The 13,451-nt window shown below is 52.6% G+C and overlaps 1 protein-coding gene across 5 annotated transcripts in view; it reads left to right on the top strand.

Annotated features, from left to right (window-relative positions):
• Positions 1-13,451, top strand: part of PRKCB (protein kinase C beta) — a 299,355-nt gene that overhangs the window by 261,799 nt on the left and 24,105 nt on the right. For all 5 annotated transcript variants that reach the window (XM_036308214.1, XM_036308213.1, XM_036308217.1 and 2 more), the window contains 5 exons: positions 2,262-2,353; positions 3,643-3,705; positions 7,540-7,678; positions 10,232-10,312; positions 10,557-10,664. In XM_036308214.1, coding sequence (XP_036164107.1) covers positions 2,262-2,353; positions 3,643-3,705; positions 7,540-7,678; positions 10,232-10,312; positions 10,557-10,664 — 483 coding nt within the window. The remainder of the gene's footprint in view (positions 1-2,261; positions 2,354-3,642; positions 3,706-7,539; positions 7,679-10,231; positions 10,313-10,556; positions 10,665-13,451) is intronic.

The following is a 13,451-nucleotide window of genomic DNA, read 5'->3' as shown; positions in this document are numbered from 1 at the left end:
CAGCCCACTGCCCAGCCCAGCCTGGAAACGGTGGCTGTGGGCACTGGGTAATTACATCACGTAGCAACACCCAGCTTCCTCTCCCTAGCGACTAGCCTCCTTGGAGTTTCCTTAGCCCAGGAACGTGACTTGCTTTGTACCCAGGTGCAAACATTTTACACTTTAACCAAATGTCTGTGAAGCATTTTCCCATGCCTTATCTTATTTGATCCTCACAGAAATCCTCGAGTAGGTAGACAGGAGACTCCGTGAAATCCAATTTTCTTTTCATTAGCCAGAAAATGGAGATTTGGAAAGCTTAGAAACTTGACCCGACTGAAAAGAAGTAAGAAATGGTGGACCTTAAAATGACTTCACATTTTCTCACTGTACAGAATATAGTTAAACACTGCTACAGTTAAAAATTTTACCCTTCGTTCTCCCTGCATGATCTACAATAATAATCTGCTTCGTGTTGATATTTACTGCTGTGTTGCTGATAATTACCTGAAAGAGAAGTTGGGGTGCTTCACTGGGCTGGAAAAAGTTTAGCTAAATCAGAAAGCAGGGCAAATTAAGCACGTTTATCTATATATGTAAAGCTCTTGCTGGTGCCATGTGTTTTGATCTGTCATTGTCGATCGTGAATTTGGATGACACTTCTGTTATAGAGAAAGGTTGAATAGCGATATTAAAATATTTCTTCTAATTAATTTCCTTTCAATGTGCACAGATTTGTGCACCGGGCCACTAGTTTGATATAAAGGAGTGATTTGGCCCAACTTATGTATGTGGGCTGGGAGCTCAGGGGTTGCTTCCCTGGGCAATTCTGACTCTGGGGTCTCAGATGAAAGTTGTATATCTTCTTGGGAAAAGTGTCTATTTAGGTCCTCTGCCCATTTTTAAATTGGATTGTTTGCTTTTGTTGTTGAGTTGTATGGGTTCATTATATATTTTAGATGTTAGCTTCTTATTGGAAATATCGTTTGCAAATATCTTCTCCCATTCGGTTGGCTGACTTTTTCTTTTGATGATGGTTTCTTTTGCTGTGCAGAAGCTTTTTAGTTTGATGCAGTCCCATTCATTTATTTTTGCTTTTACTTTCCTTGCCTTTGAGGTCAATTCACAAAATCCTCTTTGAGATCAAGGTCCATAAGTTTAGTACTCATGTTTTCTTCCATGTATTTTGTTGTTTCAGGTTTTATATTTAGGTCTTTATCATGCTAAGAGAAATAATTCAGACAGGAAAGGACAAAAATCATATGATTTCATTCGTGGGAAATAAAAAAGAAAGCAACAAATGAAACAAAATTAATAAACTCTTAGACACTGACTGACAACAGTATGTTAGTTACCAGAGGGGAAGGGCGTGGGGGAGAGGGCTGAAGAGAGTAAAAGGGGGTCTAATATATGGTGATGGGAGGAGACTGGACTATGGGTGGTGAGCACACAATACAATATACAGATGATGTATTATACAGTTGGACACTGCAACTTATATAATGTTATTAACCAGTCACCTCAATAAAATTAATTTTAAAAAATTGTGGTTTCCAGCTAAGGGTTGCATCACCTGAAGGTCTGAGAGGGGCTGCAGGGGCTGGCTTCTACGGTGGCCCACTCATGAGGAGGGAGGGGTGCTGGCTGTCGGCAGGAGGTCCATCCTCTGCTGAAGGCCCCTTTCCACAGTGCTGCCGAGGGTCCCCGGGGCATGGCGGGCTCCTCCGGGGCAAGTGATTGAAGGGAGAGCAATGTGGGAACTGTCATGTCTTCTGACGAGTCTGGGAAGTCCCACACTGTCATTGATACTGTATCCTATCGATTACCAAGTCAGTCCTAGCCCTTGTGGGAGGGACTACATAGGATGTGAAGACCAGGAGGTGAAACTCATGGGAGGGGGCATCATGGAGCTTTGATAAGCCACCTATTAACTGTAATAGGATTTACTTAATATTGCCTACTTTTTACTAAAATTAGCTTTATTCTAAATAATGCATATTAAGTCCCAAGACTCATGTGCTAAGTATCTTTATCAATACAAATGAATATAAACTTAGAGTTACTGATTAAAAAGAACACTCTTGCACCACCTGTGCTCACCTGCATGCTTACAGTGACACAAACACCCTCCCCACCTCCCCACCCCCGACAAGGAACAAAGAGCTGACCGATGGAGGCTGGTGGCTTTCTGGTGTTTGGTCATGCCTCCCAGCTCTTCCCTGCTGTCCACTTGGAACCCGAGAAATGCCGGTGCTGATGGGCCATTTGCTGTCTTCCTCTAGGACCGCCTGTACTTCGTGATGGAATACGTGAACGGCGGTGACCTCATGTACCACATCCAGCAGGTTGGCCGGTTTAAGGAGCCTCATGCTGTGTAAGTGAGAACCTTGCTGTGCATTTCCCTGGGGACATGCGGTGGGTTGACAAGCTTGCCTAGGGCGTCTGTTAAGATCTCATGGCCCTTCAGCAAGCCCTCGGGGTTCCCTCGGGGCCCCATCCTGTCATTCCAGAGGCTGCTGTTCAGCTCAGCCCTGCCCTATCCTCCCACCTGCCCAGGCTGTGACCACTCTATGCTGGTAGAGTTGCATTCTTCTGCTTCCAAATCCTGCCACTCACATATCTTGGCACAATTGCTATGGCAATGTGAGGTCAGAGTTGTCTCTCTTCTTCAACTTCTAATAGTGGACTATAAGCCTTAATCCTATTCTCTCTCTCTCTCTCTCTCACACACACGCACACACACACATACATGCGCCCCGAAGCCCTGCCCAGCCCTGTGCTATAACCGGCCTTCAGTAAGAGCTCTCCCACCCTGGCCTACCATTTATCAGTTGTATAACTTGGCCAAGTTTTTTCATGTCACTGAGCCTTGGTTTCCTCATTTAAGGAGCAGGGAGGTAATAGTAGAACCCACCTCACCAGACTGCAGTTAAAATTGAAACAGATAATAACCCACAATGATGCTAGGGAAAGGGCCAGCCTTCAACAGATGGCAGCTGCTATTATTAAGCTACTAGAGGCCTGGCGCACAAAATTCATGCACTGGTACGGTCCTTAGGCCTGGCCTACTATCAGGGCCATCTTCCCCAGCTGCCCACAGCTGACCCCGCCTCCTGCCGCCACCCATCCCCAGTTCCCCATTCGCCATTGGGTGATCGATGCCTGATAGCCAGGGGAAGGGACCGAGAGGTCGGCTGTTCACACCTGCTCGCCGGCCCTGCCCCCGCCACAGTGGCTATCAGGTGATCGGAACCTGCCAGTCGGGGAAAGGGACCAAGAGGTGGTCAGTGAGCCTCATAGTGACTGGTCCATCGGTCGTTCTGGTCATTCTGCTGTTAGGGTCAATTTGCATATTACCCTTTTATTATATAGGATTTTAACTTGGTGTACTCTGAACCAACTCTTCTCCAGCTAGCACATCATATCCCATGGCCTCCTCCCCACCACACAACTGCTGACCCTCTGCCCACCCCAGTGGATCCTTAGGGCAGTTATCTAAACCCTGCTCACCCATCCACACTCCGTACTTTGTTTTATGAGATGGGTGGCTGGCCATCCATGACAGGCATTGATGTCCTACACCCAGTTCAATGTTGTACGGAATTCTGAGAGTTGCCAAGCATATGGTGTCCTTGAACTTCTCATGGCTTTTGTTTATTTCAGATTTTACGCTGCAGAAATCGCCATTGGCCTGTTCTTCTTACAGAGCAAGGGCATCATTTACCGGTACGTGAGCTGCGTGCTTTCCCCGCGTGGCCTTTGCTCCTCCGGTCCCTGCCTCTTTCTTTAACTGCTTTTAAAATAGATTCCGTGGTGAGGAGGGGTCCTCCCAGGCCAACTCGGGCTTGTGCTCCACCGGGCGGAGGCAGCGTCGCCCACTGCCCTGGCAAAGCTCAGGCGCTCTGTGTGGCGACACCTCCCTGCCCTCCGCCACCAGTGATGGTTTGCACCTCAAACCCAAGGCCATTTGCTCTAAGACAGTGGTTGGCAAACTGCAGCTCGTGAGCCACATGCGGCTCTTTGGCCCCTTGAGTGTGGCTCTTCCACAAAATACTGACTTCTGCACATGGGCCACAAAGTTTCAATCGCACTGTACGTGCGCGCCCACACGTGGTATTTTGTGGAAGAGCCACACTCAAGGGGCCAAAGAGCCGCATGTGGCTCGAAAGCCATGGTTTTCCGACCACTGTTCTAAGAGGTGGTTCAGCAGGAGGGCCCAGCACTTCTTCCTCTTGCCTGGAGAGCAAGCAAAGCATCTTGTTTAGCAGAACATGATAGGTCATATTATTATGAGACGGGTTGTGTTGTTTTGCTACATAATCACAATTCAGAAATGGATTTCTGAGTAGCTTGCCCTGAAAGACAGGATTAAGTTTGGGACTTGGCATTTGCCCATGTTTGGAGGAGCAAGTGTATGACCACAGCTGCGTGAGTCAGACCATCTCCTATTTCATGCAAGGCAGACTGCTGAGCCGGGCTGCTGTCTGTCAGTGAGTCAGGGTGTGCAGTTCTCACAACCGCATGGACGCACACCCACAGACAGGGCCGGCTGCACTGCTGCTAGGCAAGAGGGTCTGGCAGGGGCTCAGGCTTCCAAAGGGCATTTGCCACGTGTGGGGTCTATTGAAGTCCATTTCATTCATTCATTTGACAAACATTTATCCAAATCCCACCGTGTACTGTGATGGGGATACAGCTGTGAAAAAACAGGCCTAACCGCCCGCCTTTGTGGAACTGATACTCTGGTGGTGGGAGACAGACGCGGGAACCAGGCCTAGGCCGCTGAGCAGTGATGAGTGCTGTGGGGAAGAGCGAGCAGGGAGGGGGCTCGGTGTGCTGGGTGGTGTGGTGCCCGCCATTCTGCAGATGGCGTGGGATGAGGGTCTGAAGAGTTAGAGGGACCTCAGAGTCCTGGACCTCTTAAAGCAACAGAAGGATTGTGACTAAAAGGCGTAAAGGGATCAGGCCTGGTAGTCTCAAAGCAGATAGGGTGGTGGCCTGTGGGTGCTGCTGGCATGGGGGGACGGAAGGTGGGGCCTTGCCAGAAGCCTGCAGAGTCCTGGCTTATGGCTCCTGGAAGTGGCAGCATGAAGTCTAGCCGGGGAGGGACGATCTCGTCCTGACGACACGGAGCCCCCACGCCCCCTTTACTCCTGGTGCCAGGGGGCGGGGGGGTCAGAGAGGAATGGCTTCAGCTGGTGCTTGGTGGTGGTGGGGCGACAGGAACAGAGGGGATAATCGTGTGGACTGCATGTCGTGTGGTCGTTCCGCCATGCTTGCCCTCACTGCCCACGCGGACCTGTGAAGCCTCAGTTTCCCCGCGGCTGTCACGGTGTAGCATCTTGGTGTGCCGAATGCAATGCTGGTGCTGGCAGCTACACATCTTCTGTGTGACATGAGCCGTGAATCGAAGCCAGTGACCTCCCTGTGCCTAACCTGAGGCAGGGCTGGGGTGGCTGCTCCCTCTGATTTCTCCCTTACACGTGGACCTTAGAACCTGACCCTGTACAGCGCTCAGGCTGCTGGGGGGTCGAACATGGGACTGCAAGTTTCTTGAAGAAAATCTTGTTCCAGGGAAGGAATCTGAGGAGGAAATAAGAATCTTTGTCAACTGAGTTGGGATCAGGGTGAGGTTTCCAGTTGGGATCAGGGATGTGGGAGACAGGACATGGCCATTCAGGCCATAAAAATCCCGAGGTCAGCATCTTGGGCGCTCAGCATGCTTCACTCCAAAGCTCTCTCTCCTGAGTGCATGCGCTCCCACGCTCCCTCACGTCTGAGGTGGTTTCAGGAGCTATTCATTATCCCTCTAAGCCACTTGGCATCTGAGCCCCGGCATTTGTGTGTAGCAAGAGTCCGCCTCCCACTGTGCAGATTTAAAATGCAGATACTCGCTCAGCCCCCCGTAGCCAGGCCAGGCACACAGCCCAGGCTCTGCCTCTTGTCACGCTGGCCGAGACCTTGAATCGGAAGTTAGTGACCAAGGAAGCAGAGACTGGCCCTCGAAATCGGCCCCACCTAGTTCCCAGGGTGAGAGGGGAAGTGGTTCTTAGTAGCAACATCCAGAGGGCAGCCCCCGGGCTCCATGGAAGGTGGGCGAGTCTGTGCCCAGGCAGCCTGGAGGCAAGGGGGCTGTCTTTCCTGCCAGCTCTGTGCTGCACTTAGGCCTCCGTCTTGGGCCTCAGCTCCTCAGGCTCCATGAGCTACCCATTCCCTTTAAAACATCCTTCTTAGGCGGAAATAGAGTTTGCTTTTGTTGCTCACATGAAAGAATCTCAATTAAGACAGAGTTTGTGAAATTGATAAAGTAAAACTATAAAAACATTACGTGACAGCGTGTGGGCTTCTTAATGTCACTGAGATTGCCTTCATGGAAGCACGATCTTTTCCAATGTCACAAAGCCCTCCCCCTTATTTAGTGCCTCAGTGAAGAGGTGAGCGAGTGTGTCAGACTTGCCTCTCTGAGGACCGTGCTGGGGGTGTTGGGGGGCCGGGGCGGGGGGGACAGAAGAGCCTTCCTGCCAAACTTAGTATCAAAGGAGGGTATTACATTGAGCAAAAGAGGACTCTCAAACCACGCCGTGTGCAGCGAGTATACCTGGGTGTTCTCCACCCTAAGGCCTGTGGCTCCTGACACTCCTCTCCTGTAACATGAAGATCGTATCCCTTCTCTCTCCAGTGCCCAGCTACTTGTGTGGGGGCATGGGGTCAAGATGAGGGGGCTGTCATGGGTCCCTGGTGACCAGACCATGTAGACGAGTGTAGACGAAGCACGTTTCTGCAAAGCCCAGCTTCCCTAAGTTCTGCGCTAGCATGCAGGGACCCCGGCTTGTAGATAAGCATGAGGCTGGAAAGGGGTAGCACCGTGGACAGCACCAAAGGTAGTGGACGCCAAGCCGGGGTGCAAGTGAACCGCCCTCCCCCCTCCCCCCACCCCCGGAAGAAGAGACCTCGCAGACACAGGTAGGAGGTGCCAGCATATGTGTCCAGGTTGTGTTCCTTCGGTTGAAAATGCGACAGCAACTCAATTCAGACTAACTTAAGAGGCATGTTGGGGCTCAATCCCGGGAGCGTGCAGGAGGCGGCCAGTCAGGGACTCTCTCTCATCGTTGATGTTTCTATCTCTCTCTCCCTCTTCTTCTCCCTTCCTCTCTCTGAAATCAATAAAAAACATATTAAAAATAACAATTTTGTGAAATAATCTCTTCTATGAAATGCAAGGGGTCCTTAAGTTACACATGTCAGTCCGTGGGGTGCGCCTGGACCTCTGCCCTTCATTAGCATCCAGCATCCTGGGGGTGTCTTCTCCCGCCCGGCGTCTCGCTGGGCCTCGCGAGAAGCTGGGCGCAGTTGGCTGTGCAGAAAAAGCCGCACACACGGGTTTGTGGACCTTTCCTGATCTTCCTGCCAGGTGATCAGCTACTGGAGGGCCAGGGCTGCTTCACACTCCCTTCTGTCCCCCACACACCCAGCACAGTGCCTCGCACAACGTGAGTGGCTATTGGTTGACTTAAAATAAATAACGTGTATTAAGCCCCTATACTCTTATGTTCTCAACAGCGACCTAAAACTTGACAACGTGATGCTGGATTCTGAGGGCCACATCAAGATCGCCGACTTTGGCATGTGCAAGGAGAACATCTGGGACGGGGTGACCACCAAGACGTTCTGCGGCACTCCGGACTACATCGCCCCTGAGGTGAGCGCACCCCGGCTCGTGCCCGCACTGCGCCCCCACCCGGTGCTGCACGGAGCAGCCCCCCGGCCCTCTGAGCTGTCAGTCCTTAGAGATCACACGTGCAGATTCGCTTAGCACACACCCAGAGATCAGGCCCAGATACACCCAGGTTTGGGAGAAAGCTTAATTAAACTCAACCGAACCATCCACCACAATCAGCAAAATCCTCCTTCAGCTACTGTGGCTCATGGCCATGTGGTGCCTGCTTATTGTGACATCAGAATGTTTGTGAAGGCGGGAGAGGTCCCTGGGCTGGTGTGAGGCGGGAGGCAGTAGGTGTGCTGAGCCCTGGAAGACCTGGCGTCCCTTCCTGTGATGCAGGTACAAATGAAAGGGTAAAGGTCGAATTCTAGTCCCCCTTCCCGAAGGAGATGGTCAGTTGCAGAATGGGTTTCCCAACAGGTCATGGTACAAACATTTGTGCCAGGCGATACTTCCCTTTCTCTCTGAGTTGGTGCCCAGAGAGGTGACTGTATGTACAGTCTGCTACTGGTTTCCTAGGAATGGGACTGAGGGTGTGGCGCAGAATCTTGGAAATGGACATCCTAGGCTTGTCTGTCACCTCACATGGAATTGGTGACTGGAGGCCCCATGTAACTAATAGCGTGGCACAATATTTAAATCCTACATTCTCTTTCACCAAAGCAGGTCCTTTCCTAGGAACCTAGTTTACATCACGCACACATACACACACACATGCACACACATGCACACACGCACACATGCACATGCACACGCACGCACACACACACACACACACACACACACACACGGGGAGGCGGCCCCTCCGCAGTCCGCAAGGAGCAAGCTTCAGGCGGGCCTCCCGGCTTCGCCATCCGCAGCCACATCGTGCGGCAGCGTCTCTCGCCTCCTCGGGCTCGCTTTCCTTTGTGGAAGGATTGCGATAGGTTGTCGTGGGGATCCAGTCGAGGTGACGTGCTTCACAAGTGTGCAGGAGTCCCCACGGAGCTCCGCGTCCTCTGGGGCTCACGCACGAGCGCATTCCACCCGCCTGGGCGCTGGGGTGGCAGACGGCGCTGGACCGGTGGACCCCGTTTGTCTGGCTGCACTTATTTAGCCACACAAGCAGTCACTGAGTTACAGGACTTCCCAGTAATAGCAAACACCTGAGGGCATAATATGTGAAGGCACATGTTTCTCTCCCATCCTCACAAAGCCCTACGGCATGGGTACTGTTATAAACTGAGGAAACTGAGGCTTAAAGAAGGTAGGCAACTCCTTCCAAGTCACACAACTGGGAGGGCGTGGCGGTCAGGATCTTGCGTCTGGACTGCTTCCCCAGACCTTGACCTCCACCTTTGCTCTGTCACCTCTCATCCCCTCCGACAGAGTGTTACACCCTATCAGAAATGCGGGTGCTCATCGGTATTCTAGACACTCCCATGCCCTAGCAGTTTGGTAATAAGTGTCAAAACCCTGATCGCTGTGTATAGTGTTTGAGCCCTGAAAATCCGCTTCTAGGAATTCATCTTTTTCTTTTTTTAAAAAAGTGTCACTTTTTTTGTGCCCTTGAAAAGTTGTACATAGAAACGTATAATACAGTGAGTAAAGCAGGAGGGTGTTGCCTCCACACTGCCTTCCCTCTTAGGGCCCTGACTTACAGAAATAAGGGGACAGATGTGGAAATGCCTCGTTACAAGAGTCTGTATTGTAGCGTCAGGAGAAACCTCGCCCGTTGGGAATTGGTGAGACAGGTTTTGTAGCCAGGCAATGGGACGCTATATCAAGTTAAGCCTGAGTATGTTGACATAGAGGTATTAACATGGAAATGTTAAGTGACTAAAGTACTTTATTAATATTTCACACATCAAAGTATTTATGTTTATGTAATACACATACACACAGAGAGTTTAATCTCTATTCACGGAAAAGAATCTAGAAGGAAATAGACCAAATATCAATCATAAGTTTTCTCTCGATAAAGGATTATGGGTGATTTTAATGGGATTCTCTTAGCTTATCTATATTTTAAAATAAATATTAAAATATTAATAAATGCTATTACATGTGTTCACTTAAAATTTTTAAATTTTGGTAAATAAAAGCATAAAATTTGCCATCTTAACCATTTCTAAATGTACAGTTCAGTAGCGATAAGTACATTCACATTGTTGTATAAATGTTATTACTTTTATAATGAGAAATACAGTTTTTCTTCTTAAAAGTTCACCCTCGCTGTATTAAAATTTAAAAAAGCACACAAAGCAGTGACTTGACAGGTCACGTGGCATGCACAGGCGTCCCCGGCCTGAGGCCGCTGCCGGAGACCCCTCCCCCATGGGGAGCAGCAGCTTGCCTGGCACCAGCTCCCTGTCCACTGTTTGAGACGGTGGCCTGCACCTGGGACTGGGACAGCCCGTTTAACCTTTCGCAGTAGGCAGGTGACCTCCCTCCCCCGCCACCTGGCCGTCCACTCTCACTGCAAAGGTGTGTGTCCAGTCTCCGGCTGCAGGGACCTGCTCACCCCCTGACGGGTTGCCTTCTGTCTTCCAGATCATTGCGTACCAGCCCTACGGGAAGTCGGTGGACTGGTGGGCATTCGGAGTCCTGCTGTATGAGATGCTGGCCGGGCAGGTAATTGAATTTGAGTGATTTGTAGGAAAAGTGTGGCTTCCCTGCAAGAGAGTGTCAGCTTGATCCCCGCTCATCAGTCTGAAGCTCTCTGACTTCGTGCCTTGTGGCTACCCTAGTCTTGGCTGATTCTCCTCTTCTCGCTGGAAGCCTGCAGCCTCCCCGTGGGCCAGGGCAGAGGTGCTGGCTCAGGAGTCTCAGGCAGGAATCCCCTCGCCCACTCGCCCACCTGTCCTCTGTCCCGCAGGCGCCCTTCGAAGGGGAGGATGAGGATGAACTCTTCCAGTCCATCATGGAGCACAACGTGGCTTACCCCAAGTCCATGTCCAAGGAGGCTGTGGCCATCTGCAAAGGGGTGAGTGCACGCCTCGAAGCCAGGGCCTCCACACACAGGGGCCCCTCCCAGGGCGGGGGAAGGAGACTGAGCTCCACCTCTCAGCCCACTGGCCACCCCCAAGCCCTGGCGGACCTGCTCCCTCCCAGAGGAAAGGGCGCTTTTTCTCATTTGCGCCGTCCAGGCCACCCGGAGCGGCATCTCGCTGCTGGCGGGCTCCACCTCTGGCCCAGCACGGGCGCTGCCTGGCGTGAATGAGGCAGGGAGCCCAGGGGCTTAGCCGAAGAGCTGGAACCATGGGAAGGTGGAGGTCTGCGGCACGGATCCGGCAGCCACGCCGGCTCAGCCCATGAGTGTGGTTAACACTGAGCGCGTGGCTTTGTTCGAAGAAAATACCAGGGAGTGCTGCTTTTGAGGGGTTCTCTAGATGAGCGACCCAGATCCAGTTTCTTAAGCCGCCCCGGCACACAGAGGGCTGCAAGCAGCACATGGGTGCATGTGTGAGGCAGGCAGGGCCCTGTTCCTAAGGGTCGCGAGGTGCGTCTGGTGCTGGGCCAGGAGGCCAGTCCCTGGAGGCCCTTGGGCTCACCTTTGATGCCTCTCGGATGACCTCATGTGCTTCTGCGGTTTGAAAAGGTCCCCGTGCCTCTAAACATATTATCCAGAGGTGGTCACTTTTCCTGTGGCGGAAGTGTGCAAGCAACATGGCACCTCCGGACACTAGGGCCCTGAAACGCTGCCTTTTGAAGTCAGCTCTCCCTGCAGTCTGTGGTGCAGGCGTGGTCTTGAGGTTAGGGCATGGCTGTGTCTTCTAGCGGGTTCCTGCATGTGTCTGAATGAAGCAGGCCTGCAGTCCCAGATCCTGGGGTGTCTGCAGATTTCCCGTTGTCTTCCTCCCCTCCCCCAGCGCTGCTCTTCTGGAGCGTCAGAGGCCATGGAGCTGGCCTGGGTGCGGGCAGCTTGGACCAGCCTCTCAGTCTGGACGCACCTCGTCACGCTGGCAGAATTCCCACTCTTAGCGAGTCTCAAACATCTTAAAGTGAATTGGTTAAAAGTATTTTCTTTGAGGTGTGAGGCAAGGGCAGAGAATTGAGACCTGCAGGTTCATTAGGAGCCAAAGCGAGGCTTGTAGGGAAAAGGGCCCAGGGAGGCAGTGTAGGCCCTGAGGGTCTGGGTAGGAGGGAGAGGCGTGCCTGAGCCTTCAGTCTGGTGGCTGCGGGCATTGAAAAATCAGGATTTCCCACAAGCATGCAGCTGCCAGTTTCCCTTAAAACACGTCTCAGTCCGCTGGCTTGGAAACCAGTGCCCCTTCAGACAGAGCACCCTCTCCGATCTGCCAGGTGCCACCTGGGCTCAGACCTGTCCCTGGCCTGCTATCCCTTGGACCGCAGGGATGTTGTCTGCCCTCATCGGTAGATCAGGGATGCTGACAGGCCTACACACGGAGTCCTCGGTGACTCCAGGCGTTGGTGCGTGTGAATGGGAACAGCGCCAGGGGCTCTGCCCCAGCCCTTGAGCTATGGTTACTGTTGCCAGCGCTGGCACTGCCATGTCACATGCCGGCTCCTCTGGGCATTTGGGTTTGCACCCCCCCTGATTGGGATTTTTAAAGTGGGGAGTTTTGGAGATAAGAGTCCTTTGCAGATCTTGACCTTTCACCTCCTGGGAGCATGGTTTGAAGCAAGTCACTTTGACAGGGGGGATGGGGGTTTTTTATCTCTAAAAAGGAAACAATAGTATTCATTGAACAGAGTTTGTGAGAGCGTTAAGGAACCTAACCTAACAGGAAGCTCCTTGAGTGGCGTTGCACATAGTAGGTGCTCAGTGCACGCTCAGGGCCTGCCCCTCGCTCTGCCGGCCTGCACAGCGGGGCTGAGGCGGCCTTGGGGTGAGTGTCCAGGTCTCAGCTTCAGCTCCAGTTAGCAGCTCCCTGGGAGGGCAGGTTTCTGTTAATTCAGGACCCAGAACCTTCAGGGTTCACTGGGGCGACTTTCCAGCCACGAGGCTGGGCGCTGAGTTGAGTGGTCTGAGTCCCGTGTGGGCTTTTCTCAAGGCCGAGGCTCCAAAGAAGGGGCGTTGCTCAGGGAACAGCCGAAGGCTTCCGTTCAGTGCCCAGGCGTCCGTCGGGGAGGCCCTCGGGGACGGGCGCTGTCTGCACCAGCCGTGGGGACCGCAGAGCCTCGCTGAGTGCCGCTGAGGCTGCAGTGGCTCGGCTTGGCAGCTCCCCGTACATGAACATTAAGCCAGGCTCTTGAATGCAGTCCCAACCCCAGTGAAAATGCTCTTTCTATATCCATCCTGACAGACCCTATTTTCTACCAAAGCAAAACATCAGCACATCTGCTCAGACTGCCACGCCCGCTTTGAACAGCGTCCAGCGTGGAGGCAGGAGGGGCTGCGGGCAGAGCCGCGGGCCGGGGGCCGGGCACATGTGCTCGGCCGCTGCTGCTGCTTCGCTGTGCGGCTTGGGACGAATGGCTCCTTTACTGGACCCAGCTCTTTGTCTGGAAGTGAGGATAAGAGTTGCTAAGGCCTCCGAGTGTGTGGAGACGGAGGTGTAACGTGCGCGGGAAGCCGTGGGCATGAGCCTGCCCCGTGCACAGAGCCCTCCTGATCGCGGTGGTGGTGGTTCTGTGGCCACGGTTCATAGCCTTCCCGCCCGCCATCCTGACCCTACACAGATCTCAAGGCTCAGCTCAGTCTGCTCGCCCTCCGGAGGCCCTCCCTGACCAAGCCACAGGTACCTCCGGAAACCACCCGCGAGGAGCTCTCCCGTTCCTCTTAAAAGCCCAGGGTTTATGGTGAGAG

Source organism: Myotis myotis, unplaced genomic scaffold, assembly GCF_014108235.1.
Source record: "Myotis myotis isolate mMyoMyo1 unplaced genomic scaffold, mMyoMyo1.p scaffold_m19_p_5, whole genome shotgun sequence".
NCBI lineage: Eukaryota > Metazoa > Chordata > Mammalia > Chiroptera > Vespertilionidae > Myotis > Myotis myotis.
Note: the sequence above shows the minus strand (reverse complement) of the source record. Positions and strands in the feature narration are given on the sequence as shown.